Source organism: Macaca thibetana, chromosome 2, assembly GCF_024542745.1.
Source record: "Macaca thibetana thibetana isolate TM-01 chromosome 2, ASM2454274v1, whole genome shotgun sequence".
Taxonomy (NCBI): Eukaryota; Metazoa; Chordata; class Mammalia; order Primates; family Cercopithecidae; genus Macaca; species Macaca thibetana.
In genome coordinates this window covers 139,592,702-139,615,342 of record NC_065579.1, presented here as the reverse complement: position 1 = coordinate 139,615,342, position 22,641 = coordinate 139,592,702, and the positions used below count along the sequence as shown (strand labels likewise).

Genomic DNA, 22,641 nt, shown 5'->3' with positions numbered 1-22,641 from the left:
ACTTTGGGAGGCCGAGGCGGGCGGATCACAAGGTCAGGAGATCGAGACCACGGTGAAACCCCGTCTCTACTAAAAATACAAAAAATTGGCCGGGCGCGGTGGCTCACGCCTGTAATCCCAGCACTTTGGAAGGCCGAGGCGGGCGGATCACAAGGTCAGGAGATCGAGACCATGGTGAAACCCCGTCTCTACTAAAAATAGAAAAAAATTAGCCGGGCGCAGTGGCGGGCGCCTGTAGTCCCAGCTACTCAGGAGGCTGAGGCCGGAGAATGGCGTGAACCCGGGAGGCGGAGCTTGCAGTGAGCCGAGATTGCGCCACTGCACTCCAGCCTGGGTGACAGAGCGAGACTCCGTCTCAAAAAAAAAAAAAAAAAAAAAAAAAAAAAAAAAAAAAGAATTAGATTAAAAATACAAAAAATTAGCCGGGCGCGGTGGCGGGCGCCTGTAGTCCCAGCTACTCAGGAGGCTGAGGCAGGAGAATGGCGTAAACCCAGGAGGCGGAGCTTGCAGTGAGCCGAGATCACGCCACTGCACTCCAGCCTGGGCGACAGAGCGAGACTCCGTCTCAAAAAACAAAACAAAAAACAAAACAAAACATTATTCAAATGGCCAAAACGTGGAAACAACCCAAGTGTCCATCAATGGATGAATAGATAAACAAAATATGTTATAAACAAAGAATGAGGGCCGGGCACAGTGGCTAACGCCTGTAGTCCCAGCACTTTGGGAGGCCGAGGAGGGTGGATCACCTGACGTCAGCAGTTTGAGACCAGCCTGACCAACATGGTAAAACCCCAACTCTACTAAAAATACAAAAATTAGCTGGGTGTGGTGGTATGTGCCTGTAATCCCAGCTACTCAGGAGGCTGAGGCAAGGGAATTGCTTGAATCCAGGGGGCAGAGGTTGCTGTAAGCCGAGATTGTGCCACTGCATTCCGGTTTGGGTGACAGAGTGAGACTCCGTCTCAACAAAACAAAACACAACAAAAAAAACAAAGATGGAATTACTACAGCTGTAATAGGGAATAAAGTTCTGATGCATGCTACAACATACATGAATCTTGAAAATATTAAGCTGGCCAGGCGCAGTGGCACACGCCTGTAATCCCTGCACTTTCGGAGGCTGTGGTGGGCAGATCATGGGGTCAGGACATTAAGACCATCCTGGCTAACACAGTGAAACCCTGTCTCAACTAAAAGACAAAAAATTAGCCGGGTGTGGTGGCAGGACCCTGTAGTCCCAGCTACTATGGAGGCTGAGGGAGGGGAGTGGCATGAACCCGGAAGGCGGAGCTTACAGTAAGTCGAGATCCCAGCACTGCACTGCAGCCTGGGCAAGAGTGATATTGTTATGATTCCATTTATGTGAGGCCCCTAGAATGAACAAATCCATAGACAGAATGTGATTAGTGATTATTAGGGGGTGGGGAGAGGAAGATGGCAAATTATTGCCTAATGGGTGCAAAGTTTGTTTGGGATGATCAGAAAGTTCTAGAAGTGGATAGTGGTAATGGTTGTATACATTGTGAATATACTTAATGCTACAAATTGTACCCTTAAAAACATTTTAAATGGTATATTTTATGTTATATATATATTATCAAAATTCAAAAATAAAATAATGAAGTAGCTTTATATTACTGATTTGAAGCAGTCTCCAAAATAAACTGCTAAATGCAAAAGGTATGATATAGAACAAGAGGGGAAAGGAAACTACAGGTAAATACATATTTGTAAATTCTCAACATCTCAGAAGGTTATAAAGTGATTGTCCCTATGGGAGACAAACCAGGTGCCTACAGGACTGAGAAGTGAGAGTTATTTTTCACTGGATATCCTTCTATACATTTTGAATTTTGTACGACGTATGTATATTATCTAGTCCAAAAATTTTTTTTAGTTAAAAAAATGTGCTGACTGGGGATCCAAGAAAGGGGGAAAAAAGATAAAATATGCTGGTTGTTCAAAGTCACAGTCCAGTATGAATTACTGCCATAAGGTAGCACTAATGATACAAATGAGTTACAAGTTATGATTCCAATCTAATCTCTTCCTTTTGTTTTATTTTATTTATTTATTTTGGAGATAGAGCCTCACTCTGTTGCCCAGGCTGGTGTGCACTGCCACAATCATGGCTCACTGGAGCCTCAACTCCCTGGGCTCAATGGATCCTCCCACCTCAGCCTCCTGAGTAGCTAGGATTACAGGTGTATGCCACCACACCTGGCTAATTTCTGTATGTTTTTGTAGAAACGGGATTTCACCATGGTGTCCAGGCTGGTCTCAAACTCCTGGGCACATATGATTCGCCTGCCTTGGCCTCCCAAAGTGCTGGGATTACAGCCTGGCTTTTTCAGTGAATGGTGTCCACAAACGAAAGCAAGCCCACGTGAAGTTCACATTAGATGGAGATGTTTCTTAGGAAACAAGGCAATTCTGTGTCCCCACTGCACTCAGAACCTGAACAGTTTCATGGTTAGCTGATCACAGACCCATCTCTACCCTAATAGACAACCTTTTTGAGGGCAGAGGATCTAATATATCAGTGCCTGGCACAAAATAGGCACTTAATGTTTGTGGTAAGAATAAAAAAATGCTGGAACTATGGCTATGTACTCCATTTCCACTACTACACACTAGCAAATCTATCATTTGCTTTTTTTTTTTTTTTTAGCAAATTTCAAATAGAGGTTTAAAAACACCAAATACTAAAAATACAAAAATTAGCCAGGTGTGGTGGCGCGTGCCTGTAGTCCCAGCTACTCGGGAGGCTGAGGTAGGAGAATCGCTTGAACCTGGGAAGCAGAGGTTGCACTGAACTGAGACTGTGCCAACTGCACTCCAGTCCGGGCGAAAGAGCTAGACTCCGTCTCAAAAAAAAGAATCATTCCCAACATATTGCCTCTTACCTGGATGTGACTGCTGGCTTCATTCTGTTGGCACTGGATGGTCATTCTAAGGGGATTCACCCCTGAAGCCTCTCCAATCTCTACTTTATTAAAATCACAATCAACCCAATCCCATCATCTATCATCTAGTTTTCATTAATGTTGGCTTCAGGAGATTTAGCAACATGCCAGTGTAACTTTAGCATCCTGTCTTGACCTATTTCCCATATTTTATCGGTAAGCACTACCTAAGCCCTCCTGATTTTGCTCCTTGGCATAGTTTTCCTCTTTCTTTTTCCCACATGGGTTAAATTTTACCCTTTAAGTTGAGGTTGTACAAGATCAGTTGAAATTTCTCAAAATGATGGCACTCAAGGAGCTAAAAGGAGCTAAAAGCTTTTAAGGTTTTCTCTATATAGTACTGGCTAGACTTGCATGTTTCCAAGCAAACATGGATCATGATAGTGTCTCTAAGACATTAAGAAGGTTCAAAAATGTTTTGGATGCCATTCTCCCTTTATACCATCACTCTGTAATAGTCATAACAGAATTATATTCTCAATTGCAACAGCTACCTCATGTCAGCTGCAACTATTGCTCTATTTTAAATGTTTAAAATTTTTTACAAATCTTCATTTTAAAAGTTCCATTCAGATGTGTTTTAACATTGTTAATAATAGGAAGAATATATGTAAAAACACAAAATAAGACACCATTCTTTACTTGTTTTCATAAACATTTTCCACAAATACAGTCCTCTCTCTCTCTAGATATATGCTATTAAAATGTGTCTCAGCTGGGCATGACGGCTCATGCCTGTAATCCCAGCACTTTGGGAGGCTGAGGCAAGTGGATCACCTGAGGTCAGGAGTTCGAGACCAGCCTGGCCAACATGGTGAAACCCTGTCTCTACTAAAAATACAAAAAATTAGCTGGGTGTAGTGGTGTATGTCTGTAATCCCAGCCTCTCAGGAGGCTGAGACAGGAGAATCGCTTGAATCCGGGAGTCGGAGGTTGCAGTCAGCGGAGATTGCGCCACTGTACTCCAGCCCGGGCAACAAGAACGAAACTCGGTCTTGAAAAAAAAAAGTGTCTCATGTTTTGAAATAGACTAGATCTGGATCTTAATTTCAGGCAGAGAATTTTAGAGCTCAGAACACGGAGTTAGATCCACCAGTCAAGTCTCTTCATTTCATCAAGGCTGGGACTAGAATTGAGCTTTCCTGAGTCCCAGTTCAGAGTTCCTTCCCCTTCAGTAAGTTCCAATCAACAAAAAATAAGCATCAGATGATTCTTCCTTCCCCTGTTCCCTCCTTGCCAAAATAAGTGTTTCAACATACCTGCTGGCAATACATGTCAAAAAACTTAAATGCATATTTGTATAGGAGACTGCCAAATGAAATTATACTCTGGTCTAGAGAGTGAGGAAAACTCTGAGCCAGCGACAGAATGGATGAACACATACCCTTAAGAACCTTGAGTGGGGAAGAGTAGAGAGAGAAAAGAAGCTGTAGGAAACAGTACACAAGCTAAGAGTTGCTTATCCTTTTGGAATGTCAGACTTCTCCCCAACTCTCATTTTAACTTAAGAAATCTTAATATTTTTTACACAGAATAATCCTTCATCATTCTGAGTTTTCTCTCAGCATCAACGGGATTCCACATTTGGATAAAAATTGTCCTTTAAGCTCAAAGAAGTTAAATTATAAGCCAAATAGTACGTTCCTGTCTGCTCAGTTTGGCATTGGAGGCCATCTCTTCTAAATCCCAGTTTCCCCATGCAATCACACTACCCCCCAGGGATGTTCCACCTTGGTTATAATTTGAAGTTGGTCTATAAGGTTCAATGCTAACTAAACTGATTTTTTTAAAAGAAGATCAAGAAGAGATGTGATCATGATCTACCAATAACACAATATACATAGACATTAATGGACCCACAGTAAATAACCAGTTAATAAACATAGCTTCCTTATTGATACCATAGTTTTAAAAAATCTTACATTTAGTACTCAGCTGGGTATAATGCTTTATTGGGGAAAATGCAATGAAAAATTACATATGGTTTCTGCATCTAGAAAATTACAGCTCAAAACATATATATAATTGGCAGAAATAAACACAGAAAGAACTGCAAGATGAAATAATACAAACATTAAATCCATTCCTAAATATAAAATTTAAGATCCAACGAGGTATTCTCATTAGCCTCTGACCCAAACCCCAAACGACTGGCCCATCCAGTTTTCTAAGTTCTATACTGTTAATATATTGAACATTCAGGCAAAACACTATTCCCAGCTTATAAAATTCCAGTTTGAATAATTTACATTTCCAGAGGAATTATCACCTAAAGTCCACAGTTTTGAATAGCCAAAGAGTGATAGTTCAAATAAGTTCATATTTACGTTTCTACTAGTTTCTACAGGCGGGTCCTATTCCCCTCAAGGATTTCTTTTTGAGACGGAGTCTTGCTCCGTCGCTCAGGCTGGAGTACAGTGGCAGATCTCGGCTCACTGCAACCTCCGCCTCCTGGGTTCAAGAGATTCTCCTGCCTCAGCCTCTGAAGTGGCTGGGATTACAGGTGCCCAACACCACGCCCAGCTAACTTTTCGTATTTTTTTAGTAGAGACGGGGTTTTACCATGTTAGCCAGGCTGCTCTCGAACTCCTGACCTCGTAATTCGCCCGCCTCGGCCTTCCAAAGTGCTAGGATTACAGGCATAAGCCACTGCACCCGGCCTTTCCCCTCAAGGTTTTTATAAGCTACTTAGAATAGGATATGAAAGGCTAGTTTGTCATAGCTGCAAAATGCATTGAGATAGACAATTAAAATGATTAATGCAAAAATAAAATTAAAAAATTTCTATGGGTTTGAACAATGGACTGAAATAAGATGAAATTTTACACAGGAGCTGTATAGCTTTCCGTTTTAGATTAAAGATCAATAGTCTCTGACACTTACTAAGTAATGAACAGAGAATGTACTCTGGAGCAGTTATTCTTGAATGCAGCCTGATCGAATCTTATTTCTTAGCACCTTTCAATGTACTTCTTTGTCTGAGTATTGCTGCTATAGATGATGAAAAGCATCACCAGGTCAAACACCTATTGTCAATAAATATGCAATAATAGAAAAACAGTTAACAAATCAGTACATTTGCTACAATGAAACAGCAGCTTTTCCCCATTAAAACACAGAATGGATGATGCTCATTTGTTCCACACACTCCCCTGGGAGTATCTACACTTTTCACAAAACCCAGAAATAATTTTCAGAGAAATAAAGTGCCACAATTATTAACCACTGGTATCTCTTAATACATTGCAATATACATTAAAGTGATTCTACTACAGAAGTAACTTTGAATATCTTGACATTTATTAAAGGAAAGATTCAATCACTTGCCAACTCCAGTATTTTCACTATTACTAGGAAAATTACTTTGTGAAAAGTTGGAAAGACTATAAATGCCCACCAATACGGGAAAGGTCCAATAAATTATGACGGAGTAATTTTAATTTTTGGAATATTACAGTCATCGAAAGAATAAGCCAGGCTGGTTTATTCTGGTGGCTCACGCCTGTAATCCCAGCACTTTGGGAGGCCAAGGTGCGCCTATCACGTGAGGTCAGGAGTTCGAGACCAGCCTGGCCAACATGGTGAAACCCCATTTCTACTAAAAATAGAAAAAAAAATTGGCCAGTCGTGGTGGCAAGTGCCTATAATTCCAGCTACTCAGGAGGCTGAGGCAGGTGAATCACTTGAACCCAGGAGGCAGAGGTTGCAGTAAGCCTAGATCGTGCCACTGCACTCCAGCCTGGGTGACACAGCGAGATTCTGTCTAAAAAAATTTTTTTTATTAAAATATTTTTTAAAAAGAATATGCTAGGCCAGGGGTCCCTAACCCCTGGATCATGGGGTCCGTGGTCTGCTAGGAACCAAGCTGCACAGCAGGAGGTGAGGGGCAGTCAAGTGGGCATTACCACCTGAGACCTGTCTCCCGTCAGATTAGCGACTGCATTAGATTCTCATGGGAGTGTGAACCCTATTGTGAACTGCACGTGCACAAGATCTAGGCTGCACATTCCTTATGAGAATCTATGTAGTGCCTATTAAGGCTGAACTGTTTCATCCCGAAATCATACCCCGACACTGTCTGTGGAAAAACTGTCTTCCATGAAACCAGTCCCTGGTGCCAAAAAGGTTAGGGACTGCTAAACCATATTATATTTTTTGACACAGGAAAGACATTCCTGATATGAAGTGGAAAAAACAGCAACCTGCAAAAGGATAATCAGGCTGGGCATGGTGGTTCATGCCTATAATCCCACTGCTTTGGGAGGCTGAGGAGGGAGGCTCACTTGAGCTCAGGAGGTGGAGGCAACGGTGAGCTATGATTATGCCACTGGTACTCCAGCGTGGTGACAGAGTGAAACCCTGTCTCTTTAAACAACAACAACAATAACCCATAATCACGGTTAAGATTCTGCTTTTGTAAAAACATTATGTAAACATGCATATGTGTAGGCATAAGAGCATACCAGTACTTGCACACAATTACAGCTTGTATATGAAGAGAAAAAATTTGGAAGGATGACTATCCCTGAGGAATGGGACAGAGAGTGGAGAAAAACTGTATTTTTTGCATCTGTAGATTCCTTGTGGGTTTTTCTCCACGATTAGCTTGTTTACCTAAGTTTAAAATAGAAAAATATGAGGGCTGGGTGCAGTGGCTCATGCCTATAATCCCAACACTGGGAGGCCCAAGCAGGAGGATCACTTGAAGCTGAAAATTTGAGACCAGCCTGGGCAACACAGCAAGACCTTATCTCTATAAAAAAAATAAAAGAATTGGCCGTAATCCTAGCACTTTGGGAGGCTGAAGCGGGTGGATCACCTGAGGTCAGGGGTTTGAGACCAGCCAAGCCAACAAGGTGAAATCCCGTCTCTACTAAAAATACAAAGATTAGCCAGGTGTGGTGGCGGGCACTTATAATCCCGGCTACTAGGGAGGCTGAGGCAGGATAATTGCTTCAACCCAGGGGGCAGATGTTGCAGTGAACAGAGATTGTTACACTTCACTCCAGTCTGGGCAAAAGAGCGAAACTCTATCTCAAAATAACTAACTAACAGAATTAGCCAGGCCTGGTGGTGCTTGCCTGTAGTCCCAGCTACTCCGAAAATTGAGATGGGAGGATCGCTTGCACCCAGGAGTTTGAGGCTGCAATGAGCTATGATGCTGTCACTGCACTCCAGCTTGGGTGATAGAGCAAGACCTGGTCTCTTAAAAAAAAGAGAGAGAGAGAGAAAACATTGGGAATGTATTCAGGGCAACTTGAGTCTATGCTTCCAGAAAAAAAAAAAAAAAAGAAAAAACAAAACAAAACAAAACAAAAAAGTTAAAAAGGTAAGCAGGACAAAAAAGAAAAAACAAAACAAATTTTACTACTTCTCTTAACTGAATGCCCCACTTCTTAGGACACCAAAATTGAGAGTCATTAGACCAAAATACAGTCATTAAAGGTAACAATGAAAATGCAGAAGCACATGAAATATTTATAACAGGAGAAAAAATGTTAAGAGAAAAAAGAATACAAATTGTATTTATAAAATGATTACAACTATGTAAAAATAGGAATGCAGGCAGCCAAGGTGGTAATTTATATTTGGATAAATATATGTTTATCCAAAACCAAAAACAGTGTTTTGGAGTACTTTGATATTTTTCACCACAAAAAGTTGTCAATTTTTTCATTGCTTTATTCAGCATAATGAAAGCTTTTAAGATAGTCATCCAAAAATTGGCTAACACAACAAAAATTCCACAACACAGATTCCAACGAAAGAAAAATCTTTAAGGCAAACAATCAGCTCCTAAGGAACTCAATCATCTGGCTTTTTTTTTTCTTTTTTTTTGAGATGGAGTCTTGCACTGTCGCTCAGGCTGGAGTGCAGTGGTACGTGCCATCAGGCCAGGCTAATTTTTCTTTTGTATTTTTAGTAGAGACGGGGTTTCGCTACATTGGTCAGGCTGGTCTCAAACCCGCCTGCCTCAGCCTCCCAAAGTGCTGGGATTATAGGCGTGAGCCACTATGCCCAGCCAATCATCTGGCTTTTTGATAGAAGGTATTTCTAGAATTAATAGAGACATAAGATCCAGTACCATTGCCTTGACAGTGGACACACTGATTTACTCCAGTCAGGTCTACATGGGCAAAGTAAAGTAAAACATGGAATGCCATTATCTTGACAGTGGTGCTGGGTGGAAGGAAGGGCAATTAGGCAGATACAGGGACCTGAGATTCAGGTGGTTATTTTCTTCATCTCATCAGTGGGGACTTGGCTTCTTTGATTGCACCTTGATGTGCTTAGTTACACTGTATTTCCCTTTATGGATACTGTAGGCTTATTTTATAGCCAGAGTGAGTAGGGGCAGGCTATCTGGCCAGTCAACACCTCACATTATCTTCCCCAAACAGCTAATGTTTATTAGAGCAACTAGAGAAGAGAAAAAAGAGTGACTGGATGGAGGAGAAAGAAAGAAAGCGGGACGGCAAGCTAGCCAACGTCATTACTTTTAAGTCTGCAATACTTTTTTTTTTTTTTAAGACAGAGTCTCGCTCTGTCATCCAGGCTGGAGTGCAGTGGCACAATCTCCGCTCACTGCAAGCTCCCCGCACCAGGTTCACGCCATTCTCCTGCCTCAGCCTCCCGAGTAGCTGGGACTACAGGCACCTGCCACTATGCCCGGCTAATTTTTTTGTATTTTTAGTAGAGACTGGGTTTCACCGTGTTCGCCAGGATGACCTTGATCTCCTGACCTCGTTATCTGCCCGCCTTGACCTCCCAAAGTGCTGGGATTACAGGCATGAGCCACCACACCCGGCCTCAAGTCTACAATACTTAAAATGCATAGTACATGAATATCACCTTGTGTTCAGACACTGAGGCCATGTCTTCAATTGCCTGAAAAAACAAGAGAGTCACAAAAACATTACCACACATCAGCGAAACACGTTTCACCTTACTCAGCATGCCGTGTTATCTCATCTAAGAGCCAATGTGTCCATATGGCAGCCATCAGCTATTATTTCCACTCGAATGACTTTTGAGATTTTTATTTCAATCTACCTCAGTTATACATCTGTCACTAATTGCCACTCATTTCCTCCTTGATAATCAAAGTTCCAAAGATCTCACCTTAATCCAGGCTTCTGAAATGGTTTTCTCATATCTAATAGCTGACTTTATTACATCAAAAAGGAGAATAATGCAGCTCTGACCGCTGCTTTCTTGATTTCCTGAGGAATTACAAGTAGCAGAGAGGAAAAAATTAGTCTTCTACCTACCAGAAAAGAACTTACAAGATCTGATTTCCTGCTTCGTAGCCATGTACCCTGGAGCAAATGACAACCTCATGTATAAGATGGCTAATAAACTTGCACTGTAGTCTGTCTGGAATTAATCTGAATGGCTAAGAAAACATATAAACGCATACATAATCACATACATATATGTAGTTTGAAACACTATACAATACTAGATGTAAATGTCATAATAGTACCATTATTTGTAGTTGTAAGTATTAAGCTCCAATTCTGACTGTGGGATGTCAGAAAACTGTGACAACCTATGTGAGGAAAAGGGTGGCAATTATCCATGAGCTCTTTACCTTGCTCGTCCTTTACTTTTCTATTTTACTTGGGAAGCCTGTAACTGTGATGGCAAAACACAATGTTGCAGATCCAACTTCTCCCGAAGCTCAGAAATTACCTGCAGAAAATAAATATTAACTATGGTTTTCTGCTTATTCATAGTGGGTACGCACAGTCCAGTCTCTCAACCATGACAATCTCCTGAAAGACTAAGAAAAAATTTTAAATGTTGGACATTTTGAAAAATAGAGTTGTGAGAATAGCTAATGAAATGTCATAGAACATCATACCCAAAATTTCAGAATTCTGTGAGGTACTACACAGAAAGAGTAAATGTAACTTATAGCAGCTTATACAGAGTAATGAATCTGTTGAATAGCTCCATTCTCTCCTCTGAATGCTATCTGGATTAGTCACTATTCTCGGTTAGTCTGGGGACAGAGAAGAGCGATTGGTACTTATTAACTTAAGTTGCTTTGTCTAGGTGTGACGGGATATAAGAGCATACCTCAAGTGCATCCATGGCTGTTATGGAATGAAGAATGAACTTTATTATCACAGGCAAATCCTCCAATAGACGACAACTTATCAATCACCAACTGGCGAACCTAAAAATTAAAAGCACAAAAACTTAATACATTTTCATATCACTACCTCAGCTTGTACTGAACTGTTAGGTAAAATTAGAAAAAAATCACTTCTCTCACTCAGTTTTCCCACTCACAATTTAGGGGGAAAAAAAATTTAAATTTTTCCCCAAATTAGAATCTTTTAGTTGTTAATACCACAGCTTCATCGAAAACAGACAGGCAATAAATATGAAACAGAGCTATTATCTTACATTAAGAGCCAAAATTCTCAACTGGCTATATAGTAAGGCATAAAAAGTATTATTCCTATGGGAAGCAGGTGTGATTAAGACAATATAGAAAATTTCAACTCAAAACTTACTGCTTAAAAACAGACCTGTGAATCTATCACAGAATAGCATCTGAAACTCATTGAGAAAAATTAAAAGAAAAAAAAGAGAGAGAGAGAGATATCAAATGTGATTCACTATGGTTTCAAAATGAAATACTCATTACACAAGATTTCTCCCAAGGCAATGGCTGACTAACACTTGTTCCAGGAGGTTGGAAAGCTGAGACTGCACCACTGCACTCCTGCCTGGGTGACAGGTGTGGTGGTGAACACTGTAATCCCAGGTACTCGGGGAGCTGAGGCAGGAGAATTGCTTGAATCTAGGAGGTGGAGGTTGCAGTGGGCCAAGATCGCACCATTGCACTCCAGCCTGGGCAACAGAGTGAGACTCTTTCTCAAAATAAATAAACAAACAATCCTTCAAATGTATTATTACTGTACACAGGACTCTGAAAAAATTTAAAAAGGGAACATAAAAATGACTAATCCTGTCATTCCAGAAATGTGCACTATTAATATGCATATGTATCTTCTTTTTTTAACAAAATACTGGACTGCACTATTTAATTGCAAAAACCGCAATTACTTTTGCACCAACCTAATATAAATGCTATGTGTAACCTGGGTTTGTTTTTTTCAATTAATGTATGATACTAACTAGTTCTTTTTACAGTTATTAATGTGCATATAATATTCCTTTTTGAACATCTCAATTATTTACATTTCTTTATTTTAAACAGTAATCTTTTTCTTTTTTTTTGGGATGGAGTCTCGCATTGTCGCCCAGGCTAGAGTGCAGTGGCGCAATCTCGGCTCACTACAAGTTCTGCCTCCTGGGTTCACGCCATTCTCCTGCCTCAGCCTCCAGGAGTAGCTAGGATTACAGGCGTCTGCCACCACACCCGGATAATCTTTTGTATTTTTAGTAGAGTTGGGGTTTCACCGTGTTAGCCAGGATGGTCTCGGTCTCCTGACCTCATGATCCACCTACCTCGGCCTCCCAAAGTGCTGGGATTACAGGCGTAAGTCACTGTGCCTGGCCAATTTTTTTCAATATATGGAACACTTCACAAATTTGCGTGTCACCCTTGCAAAGTGGCCATGCTAATCTCTGTATTGTTCCAGTCTTAGTATATATGCTGCCAAAGCAAGCACTAAACTAATGTTATTTCATTTTCATTCACAGTTATTATCCTAGGATAAATTAGGAGACATGACATTAGGATTAAAGGGTATGCAAAATCTAAGGTTTTTGACACATACAATTTATTGCTCTTCAGACTCAATGCCTGAACTAATTTATATGCTCACTAGCAATGTATGAGCATGCCTATTCACTACACTCAACAAGCAGACCCTTTGAGAGTAGGAAAAAATGCCTTTTACTGCTTAATAGTTATTATTTACTATTTTGATATAGTGTTTTAAATTTGTGACTTTGATTGCTAACAAAATTTAACTTTTTAAATATTTTATTTTATTTTATTTTATTTATTTATTTTTTTTTTGAGATGGAGTCTCGCTCTGTTGCCCAGGCTGGAGTGCAGTGGCCGGATCTCAGCTCACTGCAAGCTCCGCCTCCCGGGTTTATGCCATTCTCCTGCCTCAGCCTCCCGAGTAGCTGGGACTACAGGTGCCCGCCAACTCACCCGGCTAGTTTTTTGTATTTTTTAGTAGAGACGGGGTTTCACCGTGTTAGCCAGGATGGTCTCGATCTCCTGACCTCGTGATCCACCCGTCTCGGCCTCCCAAAGTGCTGGGATTACAGGCTTGAGCCACCGCGCCTGGCCTAAATATTTTATATTCTTGTATTTCTTCTTTGTAAAAGGTCTGTTCATGACCTTTGTCTACTTTTCTATTAGGCTGTTCATTTCTTTTCTAACATAGTAATTAAAGAAAACAGGTAGGGCCACATCCCAGTAGTTTGAGAGGCTCAGGCAGGTTGATCACTTGAGCCTAGAAGTTTTGAGACCAGCCTGGGCAACATAGCGAAACCCCATCTCTACCAAAAAAACATGAAAATTAGCCAGACCGGGTGGCACGCACCTGTAGTCCCAGGCACTCATGGGGCTGAGGTGGGAGAATCACTTAAGCCTGGGTGGCTGATGCCGCAGTGAGCCGTGATCGTACTACGGCACTCCAGCCTGGGCGACAGAGTGAGACCCTGTCTCAACATACACTACAAAATTAAAAAGGTAAAGAAAAGTATTCAGAGAATACCTGATTCCAACCAACTGGCTACCCTCTTTGGAAACAACTACTGTTACCAGTATATTGTGTATCCTTCTACTAAGGATTATCCCTGAGCATAAGCAATAGATACTTAAAAAACATTTTTTTTTTCTGTTTTTAAATAGACACAAAGTCTCACTACATTGCCCCGGCTGGTCTTGAATTCCTGGATTCAAGCAATCCTCCTGCCTAGGCTTCTCAAACTGTTGGGATTACAGGTGTCAGCCACCGCAGCAGGCCAATAGTTACTTTTAACAGTAATCCTATTTACTGTTACAAAGTCATATTAACAGATGAAACTTCAAAGACACTCCAGTAAAATTTTAGTAGTCACTTAAGAAGCATCATGATAAATTGACTTTCAGAGAAACCAACAGTTTTCAGAGTAAACTTTTCAGAGAGAAACTTAAGTACAACAGGATTGTACTTAACATTCCATAATAACTCCAGAATATTTTCAAAAAAATATTCTGGCATCTTCTCAAATAAGGTTTTGACAATGGCAGGTTAAAAAAGAAGACAAAGGGAGTTAGGGGATGATCTGAAAATACACAATACAAGGCTGGGTACGGTGGCTCACGCCTGTAATCCCAGCACTTTGGGAGGCCGAGGTGGGCAGATCATGACGTCAGGATATCGAGACCATCTGGTTAACATGGTGAAACCCTGTCTCTACTAAAAATACAAAAAATTAGCCGGGTGTAGTGGCGGGCGCCTGTAGTGCTAGCTACTCGGGAGGCTGAGGCAGGAGAATGGTGTGAATCCAGGAGGCAGAGTTTTCAGTGAGCCAAGATTGTGCCACTGCACTCCAGCCTGGGCGGCAGAGCGAGACTCCGTCTAAAAATATATATATATATACACAACAGAAATGTATAATCCCAGCTACTTGGGAGGCTGAGGCATGAGAATCACTTGAACCTGTGGGAGGCAGAGGTTGCAGGGAGCTGAGATCACACCACTCCACTCCAGCCTGTGTGACAGAGGAGACTCTGACTCAAAAAAAAAAGAAAAAAGAAAAAAGAAATTTATAATCTCTTTCCAACTAGAGCTCCTGGAGGAAACACTTTGGTAAAGTTGATATCTTATTACAAGGATATCCACATGAGTATGTCTTCATTTTTAGAATATGCTACTGGAATACGAAGACTTAATCTGCCTTCTGAAAAACTGAAAATTATTATCAAGGCAAAGTTAAAATAATCAGATAATCAAAATATTATTAAATACGCTGTTAATCCATGAAATGCAGACTTTAAAAGATTATCAAATAGGTTGCAAGGGGAGCTCTCCAGAGGAATAAGGGAGCTCTTAGACTTAAAATAACTAAATTATGCTGGAAGCGGTGGCTCAAGCCTGTAATCCCAGCACTCTGGGAGGCCGAGACGGGCAGATCACGAGGTCAGGAGATTGAGACCATCCTGGCTAACACAGTGAAACCGCATCTCTACTAAAAAATACAAAAAACTAGCCGGGTGAGGTGGCGGGTGCCTGTAGTCCTAGCTACTCGGGAGGCTGAGACAGGAGAATGGCGTAAACTCGGGAGGTGGAGCTTGCAGTGAGTTGAGATCCGGCCACTGTGGGCGACAGAGCAAGACTCCGTCTCAAAAAAAAAACAAAAAACCACCTAAATTATATTCAAGATTTCCAATGAAAAGAGTGTGAAAAGATTAACAGTAGGAGACAAGAGAAGAGGAAAAATGGAGAATGGGGTGGAGGGAAGTTTTCTGATCTATATATATTTGAATAACTTGAGATATTCATATCATATCAATGTATTGTCTATTTAATATATTAAAAGAGAAGGAGAAAAAGGACAAAATTAAGTTACATAATCATCTAAAAAGCTAAATGGGAGATGATTTAGATATGAACATGATAGATTACCAGGTGCTCAGAGTACACAGGACGCAGATTTAAGGAGAGGAATCAGGCCGGGCGCGGTGGCTTACGCCTGTAATGCCAACAATTTAGAAGGCCAAGGTGGGCAGATCACCTGAGGTTGGGAGTTCGAGACCAGCCTGACCAACATGGAGAAACCCTGTCTCTACTAAAAATACAAAATTAGCCAGGCGTGGTGGCGCATGCCTATAATCCCAGCTACTCAGGAGGCTGAGGCAGGAGAACTGCTTGAACCTGGGAGGCGGAGGTTGTGGTGAGCCGAGATTGCGCCACTGCACTCCAGCTTGAGCAACAAGAGAGAAACTCCGTCTCAAAAAAAAAAAAGAAAAAGAAAAAGAATCAGATGCAGAGGGAATAAATGGGACCAACCGCTGGATGTACCAAGCTAATAAGCATAGTTTTAAAACACAGACATTACCCTACCAAACTCATCACAGCAACAGAGCTGTGTTAAAGCTGTTACAAACCCCAATTCTCTGATTAACCCTACTCTATCCCATGTTCCCGCCATTTAGACTTGAGCATACACCACAAACCTCATCCATCAAATGTTCACAGAAAAAGTGAGTCTTACCTGTAGTATGTCAATCCCCAGAAGCAGTTTGATGAGACTCTTAGAATAAGATGCACCCATACTGTAAAAAAGAGACATGTTTTCCACTTTGCTTTCCTTGTTTTAATGCTTTTATCATCTTTTCTCAATAAAATTGGTTAAATACATAATTTTAAAGAGGAACTATCCTGTTACACAAGAAATACAGTAGGCCGGGCGCGGTGGCTCAAGCCTGTAATCCCAGCACTTTGGGAGGCCGAGACGGGAAGATCACAAGGTCAGGAGATCGAGACCATCCTGGCTAACCCGGTGAAACCCCGTCTCTACTAAAAAATACAAAAAACTAGCCGGGCGAGGTGGCGGGCACCTGTAGTCCCAGCTACTCGGGAGGCTGAGGCAGGAGAATGGCGTGAACCCGAAAGGGGGAGCTTGCAGTGAGCTGAGATCCGGCCACTGCACTCCAGCCTGGGCGACAAAGCAAGACTCTGTCTCAAAAAAAAAAAAAAAAAAAAAAGAAAAGAAATACAGAAATGAGCACATGGCTCTTAGCAAGGGAGACGTAGAGATTTGAAATTCTAGGGGATGGGCGCGGTTGCTCATGCCTGTAACCCCAGCACTTTGGGAGGGTGATGCGGGCGGATCATGAGGTCATGAGATCAAGACCATCCTGGCTAACACGGTGAAACACCGTCTCTACCAAAAAAAAAAAAAAAAAAATAGCCAGGCATGGTGGCGTGCCCCTGTAATCCCAGCTACTCGGGAGGCTGAGACAGAAGAATGGCATGAACGTGGGAGGCGGAGCTTGCAGTGAGCCAGGATCATACCACTGCACTCCAGCCTGCATGACAGAGCAAGACTCCATCTCAAACAACGAAAAAAAAAGAAATTCTGTCAACACAGGTGAAACACATTCTAGAAAACACTGATTGTTAGGCTCATAACCACAAGCTTAGGAATTTCAAAGTTAGGTTTACTTTGAGGAAAAGAGAGCTTACACCAAAAATGAAATTTGAAACAACTGCGCTCTCCCTCCCCAGCCCCACGCAATTAGCGGAACAGACTGAATTTCAGCAAGATTCCATGCCTCCTCTCCACACCTGGCTTCCTCATCCTGCAGAGCTCACAAAGCAAAAGGCAGTTCCTGAAACTGTCTTCATCCTCAATGTAAGACTCCAGGCCACTAACAAATTCTTCTATTATCTTAATAAGGAGATTTAAAAAATAAAAAAGAATAAATTTTTAGTTTAATATTTGCTGTTAAAAATCATTTTAGCCCACTCAACTTTATACCAGTGTCCTTAAATTCCAAATTCTAGAGTTATACTGGCACAAGCAAAAATACCAGGGGAGACCGGGCACGGTGGCTCAAGCCTGTAATCCCAGCACTTTGGGAGGCCGAGACGGGCGGATCACGAGGTCAGGAGTTCGAGACCATCCTGGCTAACACGGTGAAACCCCGTCTCTACTAAAAAAATACAAAAAACTAGCCGGGCGAGGTGGCGGGCGCCTGTAGTCCCGGCTACTCGGGAGGCTGAGGCAGGAGAATGGCGTAAAAACCCGGGAGGCAGAGCTTGCAGTGAGCTGAGATCTGGCCACTGCACTCCAGCCTGGGCGACACAGCGAGACTCCGTCTCAAAAAAAAAAAAAAAAAAAAAAAAAAAAAAAAAATACCAGGGGAAAAATACATACTTTGGGATAGGAAGGGTGTCTCCTCAGGGTCTGAAAGAGCTTCTTTTGGAAAGCTATTTGGTCCACAGCTACACAGAAAAAAGAAGAGCTGGTCACCAGTTTCCTACCATAGTTTTCCTTCTCTAAAAACCCGTTTCTTCCTGATAAAACCAATAAAAATATTTTCAACCCAATTTCAGAGCCAAATCTTTTTTTTTTTTTTTTTTTTTTTTGATGGTGACTTGCTCTGTCACCTAGGCTGGAGTGCAGTGGGGTGATCTCGGCTCACTGGAACCTCCACCTCCTGGGTTCAAGTGATTCTCCTGCCTTAGCCTCCCAAGTAGCTGTTACTACTGGCACCCGCCACCACGCCTGGCTAATTTTTTTCTATTTTTAGTAGAGATGGGGTTTCACTGTATTATCCAGGATGGTGTCGACATCCTGACCCCGTGATCCGCCTGCCTCAGCCTCCCAAAGTGCTGGGATTATAGGTGTGAGTCACCGCGCCCGGCCTAGACTCAAATCTTCTAAACCTACATAAAAGACTTAGCTTTGATAGCAGATAGCCACTAAGTGCTCTAAAAAAGACCTGCCATAACCTTAGCAAGATAGAATAATCTGTTCCCCCAGCACAATCTTACATGGCTCTATAAATTTTCTTTTGAAATTACTCTGACACTGATATAGTTGCTTTCTGGATATTTATTTTTTCATAAGAAAACACAAAAGAAATAATAGAACATTTTTTCTAATGAAAGGATTAGAAATGCTTTACTTAACAGGTAGTAATGAGGACCAAAGACTGTACCATTTTCTTTTTCTTTTTCCTTTTTTTTTTGAGACGGAGTCTCACTCTGTCACCTAGGCTGGAGTGCAGTGGCGTGATCTTGGCTCACTGCAACCTCCACCTCCTGGGTTCAAGCAATTCTCCTGACTCAGGCGCCTGAGTAGCTGGGACTACAGATGCACGCCGCCATGCCCAGCTAATTTTTTGTATTTTAGTAGAGACATGTTGCTCAGGTTGGTCAGGAATTCCTGAGTTCAGACAGTCTGCCCGCCTCGGCCTCCCAAAGTGCTGGGATTTAAAAGCGTGAACCACCATGTGCAGCCTGGCTGTACCATTTTCTAAAAAGCAATTTCAACTTTGTCTCAAGATGGATGGTCCTGTCATTTCTAATCTTCATTGCCTCTGTTTAGAAAACCCATGATTGGCCAGGTGCAGTGGCTCACACCTGTAATCCCAGCACTTTGGGAGGCCGAGACGGGTGGATCACGAGGTCAGGGGATCGAGACCATCCTGGCTAACATGGTGAAACCTCGTCTCTACTAAAAATACAAAAAAATTAGCCGGGTGTGATGGCAGGCGCCTGTAGTCCCAGCTACTTGGGAGGCAGAGGCAGGAGAATGGCGCCACTGCTCTCCAGCCTGGGCGACAGAGCGAGACTCCGTCTCAAAAAAAAAAAGAAAGAAAAGAAAACCCATATTCAATCCTGAGCTCTTTCATTAAACCCAGAGAATAAAATTAGATTAAAATATTACCTAGTTGATTCTGACTCTCTCTGGTTTTAAGAATAATTTCTGATGTCTTAAGAAGCTTTACAGACGCTGTCATTTTCTTCAACTTCATTAGGAATATGAGATGGAAAGTGGTTGCTTCCTGGTTTCTGAAAATTGACAAAATTTTAAAGAATATGGCAAATTATAAAGGAAAAATGAAAACTTAAACCCAGGAATAATAATCCTGAGAGGAAAACTGATGTGTTCCTTAAAAATTATACTAGGATTGATGCTGTAGTGAAATAAAGTATCTTCAGCAATAGTGGCTTCCAAAACAAACAATTCATATCAACAAATAGAATTATTTTCACCTATTAAGTTTTCATTTGAAGAATTCAAAATGTGCGATTTCTGGCCAGGCAAGGTGGCTTACGCTGGAATCGCAGCATTTAGGAGGCCAAGGCAGGAGGATCACTTGAAACCAGGAGTTCAAGACCAGCCTGGGCAACAAAGCAAGACCCCCTATCTCCACACACACAAAAAACTAGTTAGGTGAGGAGATGCGCACCTGTAGTCCCAGCTACTTAGGAGGCTAAGGTGGAAGGATAACTTGAGCCCAGGAGGTTGAGGCTATAGTGAGCTCTGATAGTGCCACTGCACTCCAGCCTGGGTGACAGAGCGAGACTCCGTCTCAAAAAAAAAAAAAAAAAAAAAAAAAAAAGAGAGAAAAGAAAACCCAGATTCAATCCTGAGCTCTTTCATTAAACCCAGAGAATAAAATTAGATTAAAATATTACCTAGTTGATCCCCATCTCTAAAAAAATAAATTCAAACAAACAAGTGCCTAACAAGAACAACCCATGGAAATGTTTTCCATCCAAATTCTAAACTAGCCAGTGTCTCTCAAGCTGTTGCCTGCAAATCACTGTACAGGAATCACTGGGAAGATGCATATTCCTGGCCGGGCGTGGTGGCTCACACCTGTAATCCCAGCACTTTGGGAGGCTGACACAGGCAGATCACCTGAGGTCAGGAGTTCAAGACCAGCCTGGTGAAACCCAGTCTCCACTAAAATGGCAAAATTAGCTAGGTGTGGTGGCGTGCGCCAGTAGTCCCAGCTACTCAGGAGGCTGAGGCAAGAGAATCACTTAAACTGGGAGGCAGATGTTGCAGTGAGCTGAGATTGTGCCACTGCTGTGTTGTCCAAGCTGAAGTGTAGTGGCGTGATCTCAGCTCACTGCAACATCCACCTCCTGGGTTCAAGCGATTCTCCTGCTTCAGCCTCCTGAGTAGTTGGGATTACAGGTGCATGACACCACGCCCAGATAATTTTTGTATTTTTAGTAGAGATGGGGTTTCGCTATGTTGGCCAGGCTGGTCTCGAACTCCTGACCTCAGGTGATCTGCCTGCCTTGGCCTCCCAAAGTGCTGGGATTACAGGCGCAAGCCACCGTGCCTGGCCCACAATTTCCTTTTCTAAATCAAGTTTATTCCTAACATGGTTTTGGACTTGCAATTTTTATCATTATAATTGCTGTTCATCAAGCATTTTCATCTCTTTCAGTGGAACTGACCAAGAAGCACACTTAAATTCCAATAACCTAATAAGAAATAACTCTTCAATCCATAAATTAGTAGAAGCTAAGCTATGAGGATGCAAAGGCATTAAGAATGACATAATGGGCCGGGCGTGGTGGCTCAAGCCTGTAATCCCAGCACTTTGGGAGGCCGAGACGGGCGGATCATGAGGTCAGGAGATCGAGACCATCCTGGTTAACACGGTGAAACCCCGTCTCTACTAAAAAATACAAAAAACTAGCCAGGCGAGGTGGCAGGTGCCCGTAGTCCCAGCTACTCAGGAGGCTGAGGCAGGAGAATGGCGTCAACCCAGGAGGCGGAGCTTGCAGTGAGCTGAGATCTGGCCACTGCACCCCAGCCTGGGCGACAGAAGAGACTCCGTCTCAAAAAAAAAAAAAAAAGAATGACATAATGAGGCCAGGCACACCTGAAATCCCAGCACTTTGGAAGGCCGAGGTGGGTGGATTACTGGAGGTCAGGCGTTTGAGACCAGCCTAACATGGTGAAACCCATCTCTACTAAAAATACAAACATTAGCCAGGCATGCCTGCACGCACCTGTAAACCCAGCTACTTGGGAGGCTGAGGCAGGAGAATGGCTTGAACCTGGGACACGGAGGTTGCAGTGAGCCAAGATTGTGCCACTGCATTCCAGACTGGGCAAGAAAAGCCAAACTCCATCTCAAAAAAAAAAAAAAAAAAAAAAAAGATATACAGGTCCAGGCGTGATGGCTCTCGCCTGTTAATCCCAGCACTTTGACAGGCCAAGGTGGGTGGATCACTTGAGGTCAGGAGTTCGAGACCCCCCCGCCTCTTGGCCAACATGGTGAAACCCCTTCTCTACTTAAGATACAAAAAAATTAGCCGGGCGTGGAGGCTGGTGCCTGTAATCCCAGCTACTGGGGAGACTGAGGCTGGAGAATCGCTTGAACCTGGGAGGTGGAGTTTGCAGTGAGCCGAGATTGTGCCACTGCACTCCAGCCTGGGTGACAGAATGAGACTCCATCTCAAACCACCACCACCACCACCACCACCACCACCACAAGAATGATATAGTGGACTTTGGAGACACGAGGAAAAGGGTCGGGGGACTCACGGATTAAAAAATATACATTGGGTACACTATACACTCTTCAGGTGATAGGTGCAACAAAATTTCAGAAATCACCACTAAATAACTTGTTTATGCAACCAAACACCACCTGTTCCCTAAAAACCTAGTAAAATAAAAACAAACCAACACAAATCAAGTTAGAACTGCTTTAATAGAGTAGACGAGAGCAATAAATGAACTATCAACCTCCCCGGCCCCGGCTCCCTTTTTGAGACACGGTCTCTCTCGCTGTGTCGCCTAGGCTGGAGTGCAGTGGTGCTATTATTGACTCATTGCACACTCGACGTCCTGAGCTCAAGTGATCTTCCCACTTCAGCCTCCTCAGTAGCTGGGACGACAGGCGCATACCACCAAGCCCAGCAGAAAGATACCTGTGGGGATTATCCCATCTCAGGGCAGATGAGAAAACCGAGGATTCGGGCGCCGAGTCTCAGAGAAGAACGACGACCGCGGACCGGGCCTAGAGATTAGGCCGCTAGGGGACCGGGGCCTGGAGAGACTATGACCACTGCTCCACTTACTCACCAAGAAGTCGTCACTCGTAGTTTTATTTATTTATTTATTGTTTTGAGACGGAGTCTCGCTCTGTCGCCCAGGCTGGAGTGCAGTGGCGCAATCTCGGCTCACTGCAAGC

General features: G+C 42.6%; 2 protein-coding genes and 1 non-coding gene across 8 annotated transcripts in view; 1 reads left to right on the top strand and 2 right to left on the bottom strand.

The window, feature by feature from the left end:
• The window catches only part of FANCD2 (FA complementation group D2), a 144,030-nt gene extending 121,411 nt beyond the window's left edge, over nt 1–22,619 (bottom strand). Inside the window, exons 1-3 of one of the 6 annotated variants that reach the window (XM_050778645.1) lie at nt 22,533–22,619; nt 19,359–19,483; nt 17,841–17,908 (exon numbers count right to left, since the gene is read on the bottom strand). In XM_050778645.1, coding sequence (XP_050634602.1) covers nt 17,841–17,908; nt 19,359–19,446 — 156 coding nt within the window. In that variant the 5' untranslated portion in view covers nt 19,447–19,483; nt 22,533–22,619. Of the gene's footprint in view, nt 1–16,172; nt 16,234–17,248; nt 17,352–17,840; nt 17,909–19,358; nt 19,484–22,532 lie in introns of those variants that run through there. The other 5 variants (XM_050778650.1, XM_050778646.1, XM_050778644.1 and 2 more) reach the window with 5 other exon arrangements.
• The window catches only part of PRRT3 (proline rich transmembrane protein 3), an 84,645-nt gene that overhangs the window by 16,275 nt on the left and 45,729 nt on the right, over nt 1–22,641 (top strand). The gene's annotated exons all lie outside the window — the stretch shown is intronic.
• LOC126949434 (U6 spliceosomal RNA) lies at nt 12,519–12,622 on the bottom strand. Its single transcript, XR_007723736.1, has one exon. It is a non-coding gene; the product is annotated as a U6 spliceosomal RNA (small nuclear RNA).